A 17,198-nucleotide genomic window follows, 5' to 3' on the forward strand; every position below is an offset into this window, starting at 1 on the left:
CTATTGTCATGGAAAGTAGTTTCATATCTTTATCTAACTCTATCACACATCCTTCTTCTCCTTCCTCACTCAGACAATTATTTTGTTACTCCTTCAACGCTGGTCACCTCAAGTTCTCCAAGTGATAGCTAAAACTCTGTTACCTAAACATCAGTTTAAATCACAAGTGTCCCCTTTGAAATAAGCGCAAACAAAACATTTCACATTATAATAAACTAACAGAAAGAACTTATGAAATTATCATTTTTATTCCCCTCACCGAGAATACATTCCAGAGTCATTAGCGACTGCTGATTACAGAAAGCCCCAAGCACAAACTACATGCTTCGTTTCGAGGGACTCCCTGACGCAGAATTAGAATCCTTCCAGAGTGGAAACAGGCCCTTCAGCCCAACAAGTCCACACCGACCCTCCGCAGAGTAACCCACCCAGACCACTTCCCCTATATTTACCCCTGACTAATGCACCTAAACTGCACATCCCTGAACACTATGGGCAATTTAGCATGGCCAATTCACCTAATCGACACATGTTTGGATTGTGGGAGAAAACTGGAGCACCCAGAGGAAACCCATGCAGACACAGGGAGAATGTGCAAACTCCACACAGACAGTCACCCGAGGCTGGAATCAAGCCGAGGTCCCTGGCGCTGTGAGGCAGCAGTGCTAACTGCTGAGCCAACACATCACCCATGTCCTAACTTGGCAAACATTTAATACTCAATCAACATCATTAAAATTGATTACCTGGTCATTAGCACAATGTTGCTTATGGGAGTTAGCTGTGTGCAAATTGGCTGCCATGTATCCAAAATTTCAACACTGACATTTCAAAAAGTACACATACTAAAGCCATATATGGCAGATGAATATACAATATGTTCCAATTATCACTGACTTGAAATATTATCTCTGTTCTTCTCCACAGATGTCACCTCTCCAGTTGGCTATATCCAGCAGTTTTTCAAAAAGTACATAATTGATTAAAGTGCTTTGGAATCTCATGAAAGGTCCTACACAAAACCAAATTTTTTTTATGATGATATACAGCACTTTGGTAAGAAAGAGATGATGACCTAACTCAGCCTTTTTCATTTCTTGGTACCATTCATTGTCATAAAAGATGCACACACTCAGTATCCATAAACTAAACATGACAACTAATTCTCCTGAGTTTATTGGATATTAGGAATCTAATTTACTGAAATCTCATGATTATATATCTTTAGCATTTATAATTAAAATAAGTAGAAGCACCGTAGTTTTAGAGGACCATAAGCTGCTCTCTTTAAAGAAGGCGACAACTGATGGCGGTTTTGCGTGAGATTCTTCACATCTCAGGCAAGGGGAGAGATTCAGAAGGTAAAGTAACCTGAACTGATCCAGAAAATGAACTCACAATGCTGGTGTCACTCTGTACTGGAAACTAACCATCCAGCTACTGAGCTACTCATTTCCAAATTTGTTATACCACAATAGGTAAAGTTGTCAAAGTATCAGAGAGTATCAAAGTATTGGTCTGCTCTCTCATTAGGGAAAGTTAACTGGTAGTGAGTTTAACCTGAGTGTCACCACACCTCAAGTGAAGGTGGGAAAGCAGAACTTTCATGGGAACTTCAGCCAGCACAGGAGTTGAATCCATGCTGTTAGCATCACTCTACATTGTAAAGTAAATGTGCAGCAAACTAGCTGTATTTCATTTTTATTGATATAGGAACATTGGAACTAGAGTAAGCCATTCATCCCCTTGCGTCTGTTCCACCATTCAATGAGGTCATGGTTGATCTTTGGCCTAACCCCATACACCTGCCTTTGGCCCATTTCCCCTTAATACCTTTGCTTAACAAAATTTATTTATCTCATATTTAAAATTAACAAATGATCCAGCATCCACCGCTATTTGTGGAAGAGAATTCCAAACATCTAGCACCCTTTGTGTGAGCAAATGCTTCCTCATTCCTCTCTTAAATGGTCTGGTCCTAATTGTCAGTCTGTACTCCCTAGTTATTTACAGAGGGAACTATTAATAAATGACAGGTTGATGTGAAACAAGAACTTCCAGTTGGTTAATACAAATATCTGATTAAGAATTATGCCATTTTGTCTTTTGAACCTGCTCCATCATTTGATAAATTTGAACAGATTAAAAATGCATAACTTGATCTTTATTCCAATTAAACCTGTTGGACTATAACCTGGTGTTGGATGATTTTTAACTTTGATCTTTATTGTTAGCCTCTGTCAAACCAATTTAGGAATTAATTTAATGTAAGCAGCTGACACTTCCTTATACTAACTAAACTTATAGACGATGAGGAGGGGTAAGCCTTTGGCTATGTGAGTCTCTGTTATCATTCAATAAGAAGCAAAGCAGATCTGATTGTAACCTCAACCCTATTCTCCTGTTTACCCCTTGTTTGTCAAGATTGATCCACCTCTGCTTTAAAAATATTCAATGATCCTGTCACAACTGCTATCAGGGAAGGAGAGTTTGACAGACACACAACGCTCTGACGGAATTAATTTCTCTTAATCTTCATCTTAAATGGTAAATCCTTTATTTTTAAACTGTATCCCCTAGCTTTAGTCTCATCCACAAGGGGAAACATCCTTTCTACGTCTGCACTATCAAGTCCTCTGAGGACCTTAGATGCTTCAGCAAGATCACCTCTCATTCTTCTAAACTGTAATGCTTAAAGACTGAATTTTTCTTGTAATATCCTCATCCCATCCTTCAGCTATTCTCATCACAGAATTGTTATGGATCATAAGGAGGTCATTTGACCCATCATACATGTGCATCCTCTTTAAGTTCAAAAATCTTCATTACTTAGTGGCAACCTCTTGCTTTTTTTCTCATGCCCTTGCCTACTATTTCTATGTAAATAATTATCCAATATCCTTGAATGCCTGAATGGAACCTGCTTCCATCACATTTCCAGGCATTGCATTCTTTATCTCAACTACTCAATGTGTGAGAAGCTTTTCCTCACTCTTTTGCACATCTATGCCTTCTAGTTTTTGATGCAATTGTGTCCATTCCTAACTAAGGAGCCCAAAACTATACTGTAGATGTGGTTTCACCATACCTTTTTCAAATAAAACGTCTCTTTGCAAAAATATATTATATGCCAGGACACCTGGATCCCTTTGCACTCTCTCTCCATTAACGAATACACTGCTTTTCCTGCCAAAGTGAACAAGTCCACTTTCCCACATTATACTACATTTGCCTATTCAGCTAACCTACCTAAATTCCTTTGCAGACTTTGGCATAACGTACTTCCCTACCTGTCTATGTATTAAGCAAATTTAGCTACAAGGCATTTGGCCCCTTCAACCAAGTCATTGATAGGGACCAAAAATAGAAGTCAGGCCCTCCAGCGTTGATCTGAGGGAGAGGATGGGGGCATTCTATTTGTTACATCTTGCCTACCTGAGAAAAGGAGAAAGTGGGACTGCAGGTGCTGGAGATCAGAGTCAAAGGTCTGACGCTGAAAATCCACAGCAGGTCAGGCAGTATTTAAGGAGCAGGAGAATCGACGTTTTTGGGATTAGCCCGTCATCATGATTCCTCGGAGGCCGCCTGGCCTGCTGTGCTTTTCCAGCACCAAACTCTCCTAGCTGAGAAAAGCCCATTCACAAAGGCTCAATAATGAGGAAGTATAACTTTAAGGTGAAGGGCAGGAGAGTTGGAAGGGATTTGATAGTCTTTTTCCACTCAAAGAGTCGTGGAAGTCTAAAATGAGTAACATCACGATCATGTTGGTGATCACTTGAAATGTCAATTTCAACAACATTTAAAACAACGGGCCAAGTGGTGGAAAGTGGGATTTAGCACAGAGGTGAGTTTGTCTTGTGCTGACCTGATGGGTATTGTATAACTCAAAGCCTAACGCTAGTTGTTACATCTTGCCTACCTGAGAAAAGAGAAAGTGGGTCTGCAGGTGCTGGAGATCAGAGTCAAGGGTCTGATGCTGGAAATCCACAGCAGGTCAGGCAGCATCTAAGGAGGAGAATCGACGGTTTGGGGATTAGTCCATCATCATGATTCCTCAGACGCCGCCTGACCTGCTGTGCTTTTCCAGCACTCTCCTAGCTGAGAAAAGCCCATTCACAAAGGCTCAATAATGAGGAAGTATAACTTTCAGGTGAAGGGCAGGAGAGTTGGAGGGGATTTGATAGTTTTTTTTCCACTCAAAACGTCGTGGGAATCTGGAATGAGTAAACTCATGATCATGTTGGTGAGCACTTGAAATGTCAAATACAACAACATTTAAAACAATGGGCCAAGTGGTGGAAAGTGGGATTAGCACAGAGGTGAGTTTGTCCGTGTTGACCTGATGGGTATTGTCTAACTCAAGGCCTAACCCTCGGTTTTGATTATGCTGGTATATGAGCCCTGGCGGAGACTGCAAACCGTGCAGGAAATGCTCCCTCCTTCGCCTTGCTCACAATTGTTACGAGAGGGCGCTGAAGCGGATGAGTCTTGAACCTCCTGGCTCAGAGGAGAGGATCGCTACCGCTGCGCCACACCAGCGGTCGATGAACTTTCACCTTCCAGCAGCCACGCGGTCAACGGCACGCCGCACACGCGCGCGCGGCCGATGAGCGGCTCAGGCGGACTCACGGCGTCGCTGCTTGAGAGAGAGAGAGAGAGGGAGCGCGCGTGCGCGCACGCACCCGGCGCGAGCACGTCGACGTCCTGCAGAGCCCGAGTGAGGCGGAGGGAGCGAGAGAAAAAAAATCAGCCCCCTTTTACCCCTCCCCCCCCCGCTCCTCCAGGAGAGGATCGGATAAGCGCCATCAGGCAGTAAAGTCTCTGAGTGTCAGCCCTTTTCCCCCCCTCCCCCACGACAATGGCCAGACTGGAGCAAGTACTGATCCTTGATCCGCCCGTCGAGCTCAAATTCAAAGGTGACTGACGCTCGCACCGACATGTTATTTATTTATTTATTAATTAATATTACTCTGCATTACACGGACCGGGTGAGCTCCTGTTACACGTTCACACTCTTCTTCCGTTTTCTTCACATCCTTCACCGGTGTGCGGCTGTGGCCCCGCCGCCGTTATTTGCCTCTCCCCGCTTTGCGTGGTTTGGGGTTAGAGGCAGTGTGGGCTGACCCCTCAGCATCTCTGTCTCCTCTCCCACCCACCGATTCCCCACTCCGGGGGTGTCGGGGATCCCCGGCCGGCTCCACTCCAATCCCCCCCCCCGGCAGGTCGCTCGCCGCAGCCGCCATTTTGGTAACGCGGACTAGGCCGCGCCTGAAGCCTCGGCTTCTTCGTGGTGGTGGCGGCGGCGGCTGCTACCGGGCTCGGTGTGACTGAGTGCGCCGGGATTCCCGGGGGAGGATCGGCTCGGTTCGGTTCACTCTTCTCGAAGCTTTGCTCCGAGGCCTGTTAGAGGGCGGGGGCGGAAATCAATCAGTTTATGCAGAGTGAGCCCTACGTTCCCCGGTCTTTTTCAGAGCTTTTTGTTTGCTGGCCCTTTGGGACACACTGGAATCGGGAACCGGTTCTTTAGAGTAGGGAAAAGGTGCCGCACGAACGCTGTGTTCACCCCACAGCACATGGGATTCAGAGACTCAAGATTATTTTTTTCATCCAAGTTGCATCCTTCAAGCGTGTAGTAGCCGTGATCTATTTTCAGCAACATTTCTATGTGCACAGACATCCACCCTTATTTCAAAAACGTACATAAAATTGCCGTTTGTAATAGTGGAAAACAGTTTATTGAAATGTCTTATACAAACATTTGACAAGGATTAGGTAATACTTTAAAAATTGCCGAATGGTTTAGTAAATACATATTTTTTTATTAAGAGCTAGCCTTCTAAATTGCTACATTGATACATTAAATCCTTTCTCTATGCAATGGAATAGCTTTGCTTCGTGTGTGTTTTTATAGATATAGTTAGCTGAATTATGGCGGAAGTACAAGACATTTGAGATACTAGTTTTAAATATTTCTATTTCTCATTTTTTTACGTTTTAAGAAATGTGTTCAGACAAAAAGAAAACTTAAGGTTTAAGTACTGTAATTAAGTTAAGGATAGCCAGATACTTGTGTGTTAGATTCTGAAGATTTTGTGATGCTGAGATAAAAATACTTTCACTCAAATTTAGTTTCAAGTCCTGGTGCTAAAGTTGTGCCACAGCTGATTAAGAAGAACCTCAGTATGCCGTGACCTGTTTGTTTAACTTAATGTGATATTGCCTTACTAGTCTCTTATAGAACTAACTAGCTCCACCCAAAGTGCCAACGAGGCTGTTGGAGACATGACTGAGCTGCAATCTCTGCCCTTTGACACTAAGTAGATTATGTTTCTTAAGATCGCTAGTATGACATGATCTCGCACTTTCTTTGGCTCGGCTTCATTCCAAAGAACAGATCGAATAAGTAATTTATGCTCTTTATCTTATTGCTGGTTCCAGATGACATTTAAGTTTGAACTTTTAAAATTATTACTAATTTTCAGACCAATATACTGTTGCTGGAAAGCAAGATAATATTTTGTCATAAATAAATTGCTGAATGTGTCAAATTTTAAATAAGGAGAAAAGGTCAGTATCAATAAAGATGATGGGTAAAGGCTAAAAGGGATGTGACAAGCTTACATTTGTCTTTCCAAATGTTCTGATAAGAGCTGGAATGATTTTGAAATGTTTTATCCTCTTCATTGGTGGGATTATTGCATTTGTTTTGGAGTTTGTGTGATCATGTTGAAGTTGTATTCAGCTTGCCATGGTTTGGGATTTTTATTTCTGATTTTAAATAAATTGAGGAGAAAATAGTTTTAAACAAAGGAATTTAATTGCAATTATATCTTATTATACTGAGTGAAATCAAAAGAATTGCACCTCTCTATCAAAAGTGTGGATTTTTAACTTTTATTTGACCTTAGGTTCTGGAACATGATAAGCCACTGGGTACTTTTTCACAACTCTCCTTGTCACCATTAACATTGGAGCTTCTTATTGGAGTTTGGCAATTCCTTCGATTTTAAACCTTGCTGTCTTTGATCATAGTCTGTCTAAAGGGACATTAATGTGGTGATAATGCTACTGAATGGATGAGTTAGAGATATGACTTCAACTCCCACCAAATTCAATTTTCGTAAGTAAAAAATCTACTTGAGGAAGTCCTCTATTGACTGTAGCCTCAGCGAAGTCTGATGATATCAGGTTCAGCTCAGGCAAGGGCATCTTTGAATTTCCACCTCCTGTTCTTCTTCCACTGAAAAATCTGTACTTCATGTTGAATACTATCTGGAAGTAATGTTGAGGATATGAAGGGCACCAAGTGTTCTCTTGGTGGGCAAATTCAGTGACCATTTGAGCTTGGTAGCTCTGCTACTGTCTGAGCTCTTAAGGACATGAATGCTGTGCTAAGACTCTGATAGGCAAACTGTGGGAACCAACAAGTGACTAGAAAGACCTCATCCTCACAAGTTTCTGTCACGATGCATTTGTCTCTGACAGCGCAGAGAGAAATGACAGACATTGTGTGGAAATGAAGTCCTGTGGTTTTTGAATATCTTTTCCATCATCTGTGTGGCACTCTGACCATGTTAAACATGATACGAGAGGCTCCACAAATATCCCCATCCTCATCGATGGTAGAACCTAGGATGTCAGTTGCAGTAGACCAGAATGTAGAATTTGCAAGGATTATCAGTCGGAAGTGCTGAATGGGTGATCCATCTTAGTGTCCTCCTGCGTTCCCATTTTAACATGTTTAGTCTTCTGTTGAATTCCATTTGTTCCTTATAATACCAGTTGAACTAATGAAGTGCAACAAAGGTTATGGATTGTTTTATATTTGTCCATAGGATGTGAATACTTCTGGCATGGTCAGCATTTGTTGCCCCTTCCTAATTACCTTTGAGAACATGTTGATTAGCCACTTTCTTGAATGTTCGCAGTCCGTGATGTAGGTTAACTCATGGTGCTGTTGAAGATAAAATTCCAGTTATTAACCAGTGGTATAAAGAAATGGCAATATAGTACCCTAGCAGTATTGTGCCGATGGCCTGCATTCCAAAGCTAGACATGTCCTCCAGCCAAACTATTTTCCCATGCAGCTAAAGCACTGGTGTTTATCTGACAATGTTTCATTGCACTGAGATTCCCTGTCCACACTCATTCAACTCAGCCAATAACTTCCTAGCTCAATTGCCAACTAAGTAATGGTAGATGCTGTTAACAGTCCTATCAGGAAGCACTTCCAGCAATAATATAATTGTCTGTGTTTAGTTTTAAGTTGTTCCAAATGTGTTTCAACTTCAAAATTCCTTGTAGTCATGGTCCAAACAGAAAGTAGCTGATTTCTAATAACATTCATTGAGATGATGTGGACTTTGGCAGGGCCAGGATTTATTTCCCATCCATTGTTGCCCTTGAGAAGCTGTCAGTGAGTTGTGCCATGAACTGTTGTAATTGATTTAATCAATATAAATATACCCATGATGCCATTATGGAGTGAGTTGAACAACTTTCACCCAATGACAACAAAAGAAAGGCAATATATTTCCAACTCAGGATGATAGTAGCTTCGAGAGGAATTTTGAAGTGGTGTTCCCTTGTATCTGCTGACCTTGTGCTTTTAGATGATAATGATCATGGATTTCAAAGATGCTGTCTGAATGATCTCTGAATTCTACAGTGCATCTTTTGTTGGAACACAGGGATGCTACTGTGCATTTGTGTGAAGAAATGAATATTTGTGGATGTAGTGATGATCAAGTGGGCTACTTTGTCTGGGTGGTGTTAAGCAGCTTGTTTTGTTAGATCTGGCAAGTCGGGAGTGTTCCGTCACACTGCTGACTAGTTTATTGTAGATAGTATACAGGCTTTGGGGAGTCAGGAGGTCAGTTATTGCTGCATTCCCAGCACAGTTTCTAGTCATTAAATACTCCCCCCCCCCCCCCCCCCCCCCCAGGATGTTCATAGTGAAGGATGTAGGTGACGTTGTACATTTTGCTTTGTAACTCTGGTGAAGTCCTCAAGACACTTCATTGTTAAAGACATTACATGGTGTTGTCCAGGTCCAACCATTTTCAAATGCTTCTGGAGAATAATCCATAACCTCAGGCTCATGTTTTGGGATATTAGTTACGCTGGGTTTCAACCTAATGGTGACATTTACATTCAGTAAAAAAAACCTAGATTTTAATGGCTAGCCGAATCGTCGTGATTTGGCGGTGCCGGTGTTGGACTGGGGTGTACAAAGTTAAAAATCACACAACACCAGGTTGTAGTCCAACAGGTTTATTTGGAAGCGCTAGCTTTCGGAGTGCTGCTCCTTCATCAGGTGGTTGAAGGCAGTGCTCCGTAAGCTAGTGCTTCCAATTAAACCTGTAGTCTGGTGTTGTGATTTTTAACTTTGTAGCCTAATTGTGACCATCTATCCAAAAATGTAAAGACCCATCTGATTGACCATATCCTTTTGGGAAGAAAAGCTGCCATCTTTATCAGACTATGGGCACTTGAAGTGGTTGGCCCTCAACTGCCCTCTTAGCAATTAGAGATGGGCAATAAATGCTGGCCTAGCCAGCAGTGTCCACATCCTATGAATTAAATCTTGTAAAAAATGATTTTCTACCATAAGTTCAGAAGTGGGGCCATGGAAATGTCATCGTTTGGGTACTAGGCAATTAAAAGCACAACAAGCAGTGAGGAGAACTATTCGAGGTGGGGATGCTTCAGAATTGCTGGAATTAGATCAACGCAAATATCTTGGATTGTGGACTGGGTGGAAGGCTAGAAAGTAGGAAACTAGCCAGGAGTGTGTTAGAATTCAAAGTATAATTCAATCCAAATTCAAATAGCTTCCCACCAAACATAGAATTGCTCTCTCATTAGAGAGAGAGAGATATGACTAGTGCTCGTTTAACCAGAAGGGCCACCACACTTCAGGTGAGGGGAGAAGTTGAGAAGAAAAATCCTTCATGTTAACTTGACCTGGTATGGAGATTGAACTCCATTCTGATGACATCACTCTGCATTTTAAACCAGAAATCCAGCCAACTGAGTTGATTGCTGAGGAGAAAGTGAGGACTGGAGATCAAGGTCAAAGGTGTGGTGCTGGAAAACCACAGCAGGTCAGGCAGCATCCGAAGAACAGAAGAATCAATGTTTCGGGCATGAGCCCTTCGTCAGGAATGGGGAGCAGAGTTTAGAGTGGGATTGAAAATAATCGCTTCAATCTTAATATTAATTGAAGAAAATTCAGACAATAATGAATGTTTGATAAACTGTCCAATTTAGTGACAGTGTGAGAGTTGAGAGGAGCTGGATATTGTCTGTATACATGTGAAAACCATTCACTTTTGAATGATGTTACCAAGAGTTACTTACAGAGATGACGAATAGCAGAGGACCAAGGTTAGATTCTTGGGGTATCCCAGAGATAATAGCATGGAATGTGGACGAGAAGCTATTATAAATAATACACTATAATTATTTAAGCCAGAATGGCAAACCCAACTAGCTGAACAGCATTGCAGGATTTTAATGTCGTAAATTGTATCAAAGGGCTTCAGACAGATGGTAAAATATGATGATTGGTCATAGTCACACAGAATGTAACTTGTTCCTTTTATTAAGAGGTATTATGATACTCTGGAAGTGCCAGAAACTTGGTTATGGAAGTAGTTTTTGCATGAAATATAACTTAAAAATTCAAAAATTGATTATAAAGATCAGTGTTTATTTAAACTCATCGTAAACTCTGCTAACTCTCTGCTGCAGGATTGGTTGAAGAAAATACTACAGATTTATAGATTCCTTGGGGAAATAGTGGCCTTGTGGTATTATTGGTAGAGTATTAATCCAGACACTGAACTAATATTTTGCGGACCTGGGTTCAAATTCTGCTTTGGCAGATGTTGGAATTTGAATTCAATAAAAAAATCTGGAATTAAGAACCTACTGTGACCTTGAAGGCATTATTGATTGATTAAAAATCCACCTGGCTCGCCAAAGGGAAGGAAACCTGACATGCTTACCTGATTGGCCTACATCTGATTCCAGACCCACAGCAATGTGGTTAACTCATCCGTCCTCTGGGTAATTATGGATGGGCAATGAATGTTGGCCTAGCCAGCAACGTCACATCCTGTGAATGAATTTTAAAAAAGAGAAATTTGAAAAGCATGTGAAGGAGATAGCAATGGAATGGAATGGTAGATGTTTTGATATAATATGATTGGGTAGAATTTTGAGTGGAGGACACATACTGAAATAGACTGGTTGGACAGCCTCTTTTGTTCTGAAATTAGTCTTCACCCCCTGATTGTAATTTTTAAATCCAGCTTACATGGTAATAATTTGATTATTGCATCTTTACTTAACTTTTTTTTAAAGCTATCTCTGTTCTTGGACATGAAGAAAGAAAATAAACTTTGGACAGATTTAGACCCTGACTTGGTTTAATCTTCGCTGTCAAATAATCTGAAACTATCGCTAAACACTGGAACATAAAAATCAAAACCAGAATCTTGCAAACATATGTTAGACATGAGCAGGTCATAAATACGTAGAGCAGATGCTTTGTGATCCTTGTTAATAAATATGTATAGCTCTATACTCTTGGCGTGACTGTCAGGTACACTTCTGTGTATGATACATCAATCAGATTTCCAATTCTTTTCTCCTTGTGGCTGCTGACTTCAGGTTAAAAGCATGAAGGATTGTGTTTCAGATAAAATGCTTATAACTTTGCTTTTAAAATTGACTTATGTTTTGAAAGTTTTGTTCATTTCTCAATAGGAGAGCTTAATATGCTTTTAAAGTTCAGGTTCAAGTGTTTTTTGTCAGCTGCAGGGAATTGTGTGTTGATTTCACCTTGCTATGCGAGCATCCTTCGCTCTTTTTTGTGAGAAGGAATTGAGGAATGCTTCAGTGAAATGACAATATAAAATGAGTTGAATTTTCAGAGAAAAACAGTTTAATCACAAAGTGCCATCTAACAAATGAAATTTGACTTGATCACATAATATGAGAGACCTGATACACTACATAAAGCGTGCTGTATCTTTGCTTTGAAACATTACACCTTTGCCAAAACAATGCCAAATAAGATCTAGTACAGAATTTGTATGATGGTTGGCTTGCAGTGTCATTTGTGTGCTCAGAGGTGCAGCTTTAGGTGTCAGTCTGCTGCAATGGATTCCGGTTCCACTGTTGTCAGAATTTGGATTCTGGTAGAACACTGGCAGTGCCCTCCAGAAAGTCCAGGTTCAAGTCAGCCTGCTTCAGGGATTTGTCCAACCATGGAACATGTTCAAACAGGTTGAAAAGTAAATATGGCTTATTTATTTGAGCTGTCACATAATGTCGATGTGACCTAAAGCACTTTATAGACACTGTTTTAATTAAAGCGTAGTAAGTATTTGTGATGTTGGAAACACAGTAGCCAATTTGCATACATCAAGGCCGAAAGGGAGGAACTGCATATCAGTTATTCTTTATCGTTGGTGTTACTGTGTTAATATTTGTGTTAATTTCCAGAGCAACTTGAGTTAGTCTCCAACTGGTCATAGAAATTCTCTTATGTTTTTCATTTCTTCCAAGGAACTAATTGGTCAAATATTACATCAGTTGTGTGTTTTGATCCTGTTGGTTTCCTGTAAGAACAGGTTTCAAGAAATAAAGCTACCTTTTTCTGTGGACAGCCTTTCTCAAGGGACACTGTTATCTTTGTACTCATTAAGAAAAGCCTATCAGGCTTAAAAGTTCTTTTGTGATAACATAGGAACAGGAAAAAGCCATTCAGCACTTCAAACCAATTCTACTGTTAATTACATCATGTAATAATTTGTAACTGCTCGTTGCATTCATAATTAAACAGCAAATAAGAGCAATTGTAGGAAATTGCCTAGCTCAACATAATCATAACTGATCCTCTATTGCAACACCATATGTCCATGCTCTGCCCATACACTCCATACACTCTGATACTTTTGGCCTCTAGAAATTATATTGTTTTCTTTAAACATATTCATGAGTAGAACTCCACAGTATTCTGGAAGGGCATTCCAGAAGTTTACACTGTTCTGGTTCCCCATCCAGTGGTCAGAGGAAATATCATTCCTTTCTGGCATCTGTACAACCCTGTCAGAATTCTTGGTTTCAATGAGATCCCTTCTCATTCTTTTAAATGCCAGTGAATATTGCCCTAGTCAATCCATTCTCTCCTATGTAAGAAACCAGCCATTCCTGAACTTCATCTGGTGACCCTTTATGGCATTCCCTCTGTAGAAACTATATATGTACTTGAGTAAGTCTCAACAAAATCTTGTACTACTTTAATCCTAAACTCAAACCCTGTTACAATGAAGGTCAACGTACTATTTGCCTTTCAAAATGCTTACCGTAGCTGTATGCTTGCTTTCAGTAACTGGTGTACGTGAGCATCCAGGTTTCAACATTTCCTGATCTATCATCATTTAACTAACGTTTTGCTTTTTTTTTCCTGTTTGAAGTGTGTGACTTGATATTTGCCATGTTATACTGCATATGCCATGCACTTGCCCACTCACTCAATTTGACATCCTTTTCTTCACTGCACCTATCTTTTTGTAATCAGCAAACCTGGAAATGTTGCATTTGATTCCCTCATCAAAATTGTTACATGGTGAATAGTTGGGGTCCAGCCACATCCTTGCTGCACCCCACTTGTTGCTGCTTACACTCTGAAAAAGACCTGTTTCTTCCTACTCTCTTTCTTGACTGTTGCAGGAGTATTATTAAACAAAATTCGATACAACAGGACACATGGTAATATTAAGATTGACAACTGTGAATTTTGTCGAAGAGAGAGCTTATAAAAAGTCTTAAAGGAGGAAAGGGAAATGGAAATATTTCAAAAGAGAATTCCAGAATTTGGAGACAGACAGTTGCCAGGAAGAGAGGACAAGTTGTGGCAAGAAAGTGACGTTTGGGATGAAGAGCAGAGCTAATAGCTTTCTGTCTGTCCAATATTGGAGAAACTGTTTACACAACACTGTTAGGCAAGCAATGTTGAGACTGAGGTGGAAGAGCAATAGAGCTGATTATTATCAACATACATATGGAAACTGATGCTGTGTTCATGGATGATGATGAAGGGAAGCATGCAGATGTTGTAATGGAGGTAACAGAATGATAGATCTTTGGTACCACTGGAAGTAATGATACGCGAGTTAGCGTAAAATCCATTTTGGGGAATTCTCTGCTGTGACAGGATAGATCAAAATGAAACCAGACAATTACAATCTCATGCAGCAGGACAGCAGCAGAAAGACCTTGAAACAATATTTTAAGGAACACCTGCACTTTCTGTATTCCTCTATGACAACCAATTTTTAAGCCCTTGGCATCTGCCATAAGCTTCCTCTTGTTCCTTATCAAATCGTCTGTGCCCTTTGACATCCAGGGTTCTCTGATTTAGTTGATCTATCTTTCACCTCTTCAGGGTTATGTTGGGACTGCACTTTCACTCTTACCCTATTGAGTGATTCCCACTGCTCTGAGATGGATTTTCCTTCTCATATCTGTTCTGAGACCATGTTGGCCAGATCCTCCCCCCTCCACTGCCCCCCATCCCTGAATTTCACGTGGCTAATCCACTTAGCCTATACATCCATGGACACTATCAGCAATTTAGTATGGCCAATCAACATAACCTACAGATCTTTGAACTGTGGGAGGAAAGTTGATGTTATCTTAATCTTATTCAATTATGATTACTAAGACCAAAATGCTTCCCCACTGACATATCTCCCATTTGCCAGGCTTCTGGAAGTTTATTGCAGATGGTGAGAGTATAAAATTAGGTTTGTCACTGCGCCTTCCCTTGTAGGACTTTATGCATGCTGGCTTAAGAAGCTCTCACGGTCACATTTTAAGTATTTTACAATTTGTCTATGAAAGTAATTAATTCAATATAAATTGGCTTGAAGGTAGGAGGCAGAGGGTGATGGGAGAGGATTGCTTTTTGAACTGAAGGCCTGTGACCAGTTGTGTCCCACAAGAATCTGTTGGTTCCACTGCTTTTTGTCATTTATATAAGTGATTTGGATGTAAATATAGAATGCACAGTTAAGAAATTTGCAGCTGACACCAAAATAAGAGTAATGGACAGTGGAAAAAGGTTATCTCAGTACAATGGGACTTTGATCAGATGGACTGGAGAGTGTCAGATAGAGTTTAATTTGGATAAATGTGAGGTGTTGCATTTTGGCAAGGCAAACCAAGACAGAATCTACACACATAATGGTAGTGCGCTGGGGAATATTGCCGAACAAAGAGACCTAGAGTCATAGAGGTGTACAGCATAGAAACTGACCCTTTGGTCCAACTTAGGGATGCAGGTGCATAGCTCCTTGGAAGTGGAGTTGCAGGTAGACAGGCTGATGAAGAAGACTTTTTGCATAATGTCATTGATCAGAACATTGAGTATTGGAGTAGTGTTGTCATGCTGTGGCTGTACACTACATTGGTGTGGCCACTTTTGGAATACTGTATGTAACTTTGGTCACCCTTCTATAGGGAGGATAGTGTTAAACTTGAGAGGGTGCAAAACAAGACTTAAAAGGATGTTGCTGGGAATGAAAGGTTTGAATAATAGGGACAGGCTGAATAGGCTGGGGCTTTTTTCCCTGGAGCATAGACTGAGGGGTGTCCTTACAGAGGTTTAATAAAATCATGAGGGGCAGGGGTAAGGTGAATAGACAATGTCTTTTTCCTTGGGTGGGAGATTCCAAAACTAGTGGGCATAGGTTGAAGGTGAGGGGGGAAAGATTTAACCAGGATCCAAGTGGCATCATTTTTACGCAGATGGTGGTGCGTATAAGGAACGAGCTGCCAGAGGGGTACAGCTACAACATGTAAAAAGGATCAGCTTGGGTCTATGAATAGGAAAGGTTTAGAGGAGTATGGCCAAATGCTGGCAAATGGATCTAGGTCAGATGGGATGTCTGGACGGCATGGATGAATTGGATCAAAAGGTCTGTTTCCGTGCTGTATGACTCTGACTCCAAGTTGAAATCCCTACTCTTATTATCCTTTATTTTTGTAGTTCTGATATTTTCCTTCCTATCTCTCACTGACTATTAGCGGGTCTATATTGAATCTCCAAAATGTGATAGTCTCTTTTTTGAAGGTTGAAGTTGTGTCCATATGGCCTCACTTGAGAAACCTGTCAAGATACCATCTGTACTTAGGACACTAATTGACTCTTTTGATCAATATTGCAATACTACATCCCTTCCAGGCCATACACCATCCTAATTTGGAAATATATTGCCGTTCCTTCACTACCACTGTTTCAAAATCCTGGAATTCCCTTCCAAAGGGCATTGTGGGTGAAACTACAGCACATGGCCTGCAGTGGTTCAAGAAGGCAGCTCAGTACCACCTTCTCAAGGGCAATTAAGGTGGACAGTAAATGCTGGCCAGCCAGCAATGCCCACGTCCCATAATTTGATAACAACAATCCTGAACAGGTGACTTACCTATTTTGTCAGAGACAGCATAATTAGGATAGAAATATTAGCAGTTGCTGTGGCAGTGTGGAAAATGGCCAGAAAAAAATGGCTGTTGACTTAATCAGCAGATGGTTAATTTGTTTTATCAGCTCTGTTCCGGAACATAGGTGCCAAAATCTTTGAGGTGATTTTCTGCATGAATGAGATATGATTAAATCTACTAGCAAGGATTAAGAATACAAGAGTTATTTTAGTGGCTGAATGTGACAATGCATTAAAAAGTTTTGTGGATTCGCAACCAGGAATGCAATCATTTTCAACTGATACTTTAGTGGAAAGTTTGCATTTTGAGGTTGCAATGCCCGAGAACTAATTTCTCATGAGGTAGTATACATTTAGTGATGTTTTACTTTTCTATTGGTACATTCTTTCCCCATAACTAGTCAGTTTAACGTCTTTGGGCATATAAATATTTTCAGCTCCTAACCTAGCTGCTTGGAAAACAGAGCATCGGAGTATTTATGGATGTTTTGTGATTATGGTTGGAATTATCTATGCCAACATGTTTGTAAGGACTTGAAAATTTCAATACCAATGATTGTGATATTGCTTGCGTAGAGATAGAAGGACAATCAGCTGTTTAGTTTTAGGAGCAGATGTATCATTTCACAAAGAACACATGTTGATTGAAAAATATAGAAATGTTGCATTCAACTTGCATCA

The 17,198-nt window shown here is 40.7% G+C and overlaps 1 protein-coding gene across 2 annotated transcripts in view; it reads left to right on the forward strand.

The window, feature by feature from the left end:
* Nucleotides 1-4,762: 4,762 nt before the first annotated feature.
* The window catches only part of LOC122548868 (vesicle-associated membrane protein-associated protein A), an 82,264-nt gene continuing 69,828 nt past the window's right edge, over nucleotides 4,763-17,198 (forward strand). The window contains exon 1 of one of the 2 annotated variants that reach the window (XM_043687757.2): nucleotides 4,763-4,916. In XM_043687757.2, coding sequence (XP_043543692.1) covers nucleotides 4,859-4,916 — 58 coding nt within the window. In that variant the 5' untranslated portion in view covers nucleotides 4,763-4,858. The remainder of the gene's footprint in view (nucleotides 4,917-17,198) is intronic. The other variant, XM_043687756.2, reaches the window with a different exon arrangement.

Source organism: Chiloscyllium plagiosum, unplaced genomic scaffold (assembly GCF_037043375.1).
Source record: "Chiloscyllium plagiosum isolate Xiang-an unplaced genomic scaffold, Cpla_swu_hap1 HiC_scaffold_4, whole genome shotgun sequence".
Lineage (NCBI taxonomy): Eukaryota > Metazoa > Chordata > Chondrichthyes > Orectolobiformes > Hemiscylliidae > Chiloscyllium > Chiloscyllium plagiosum.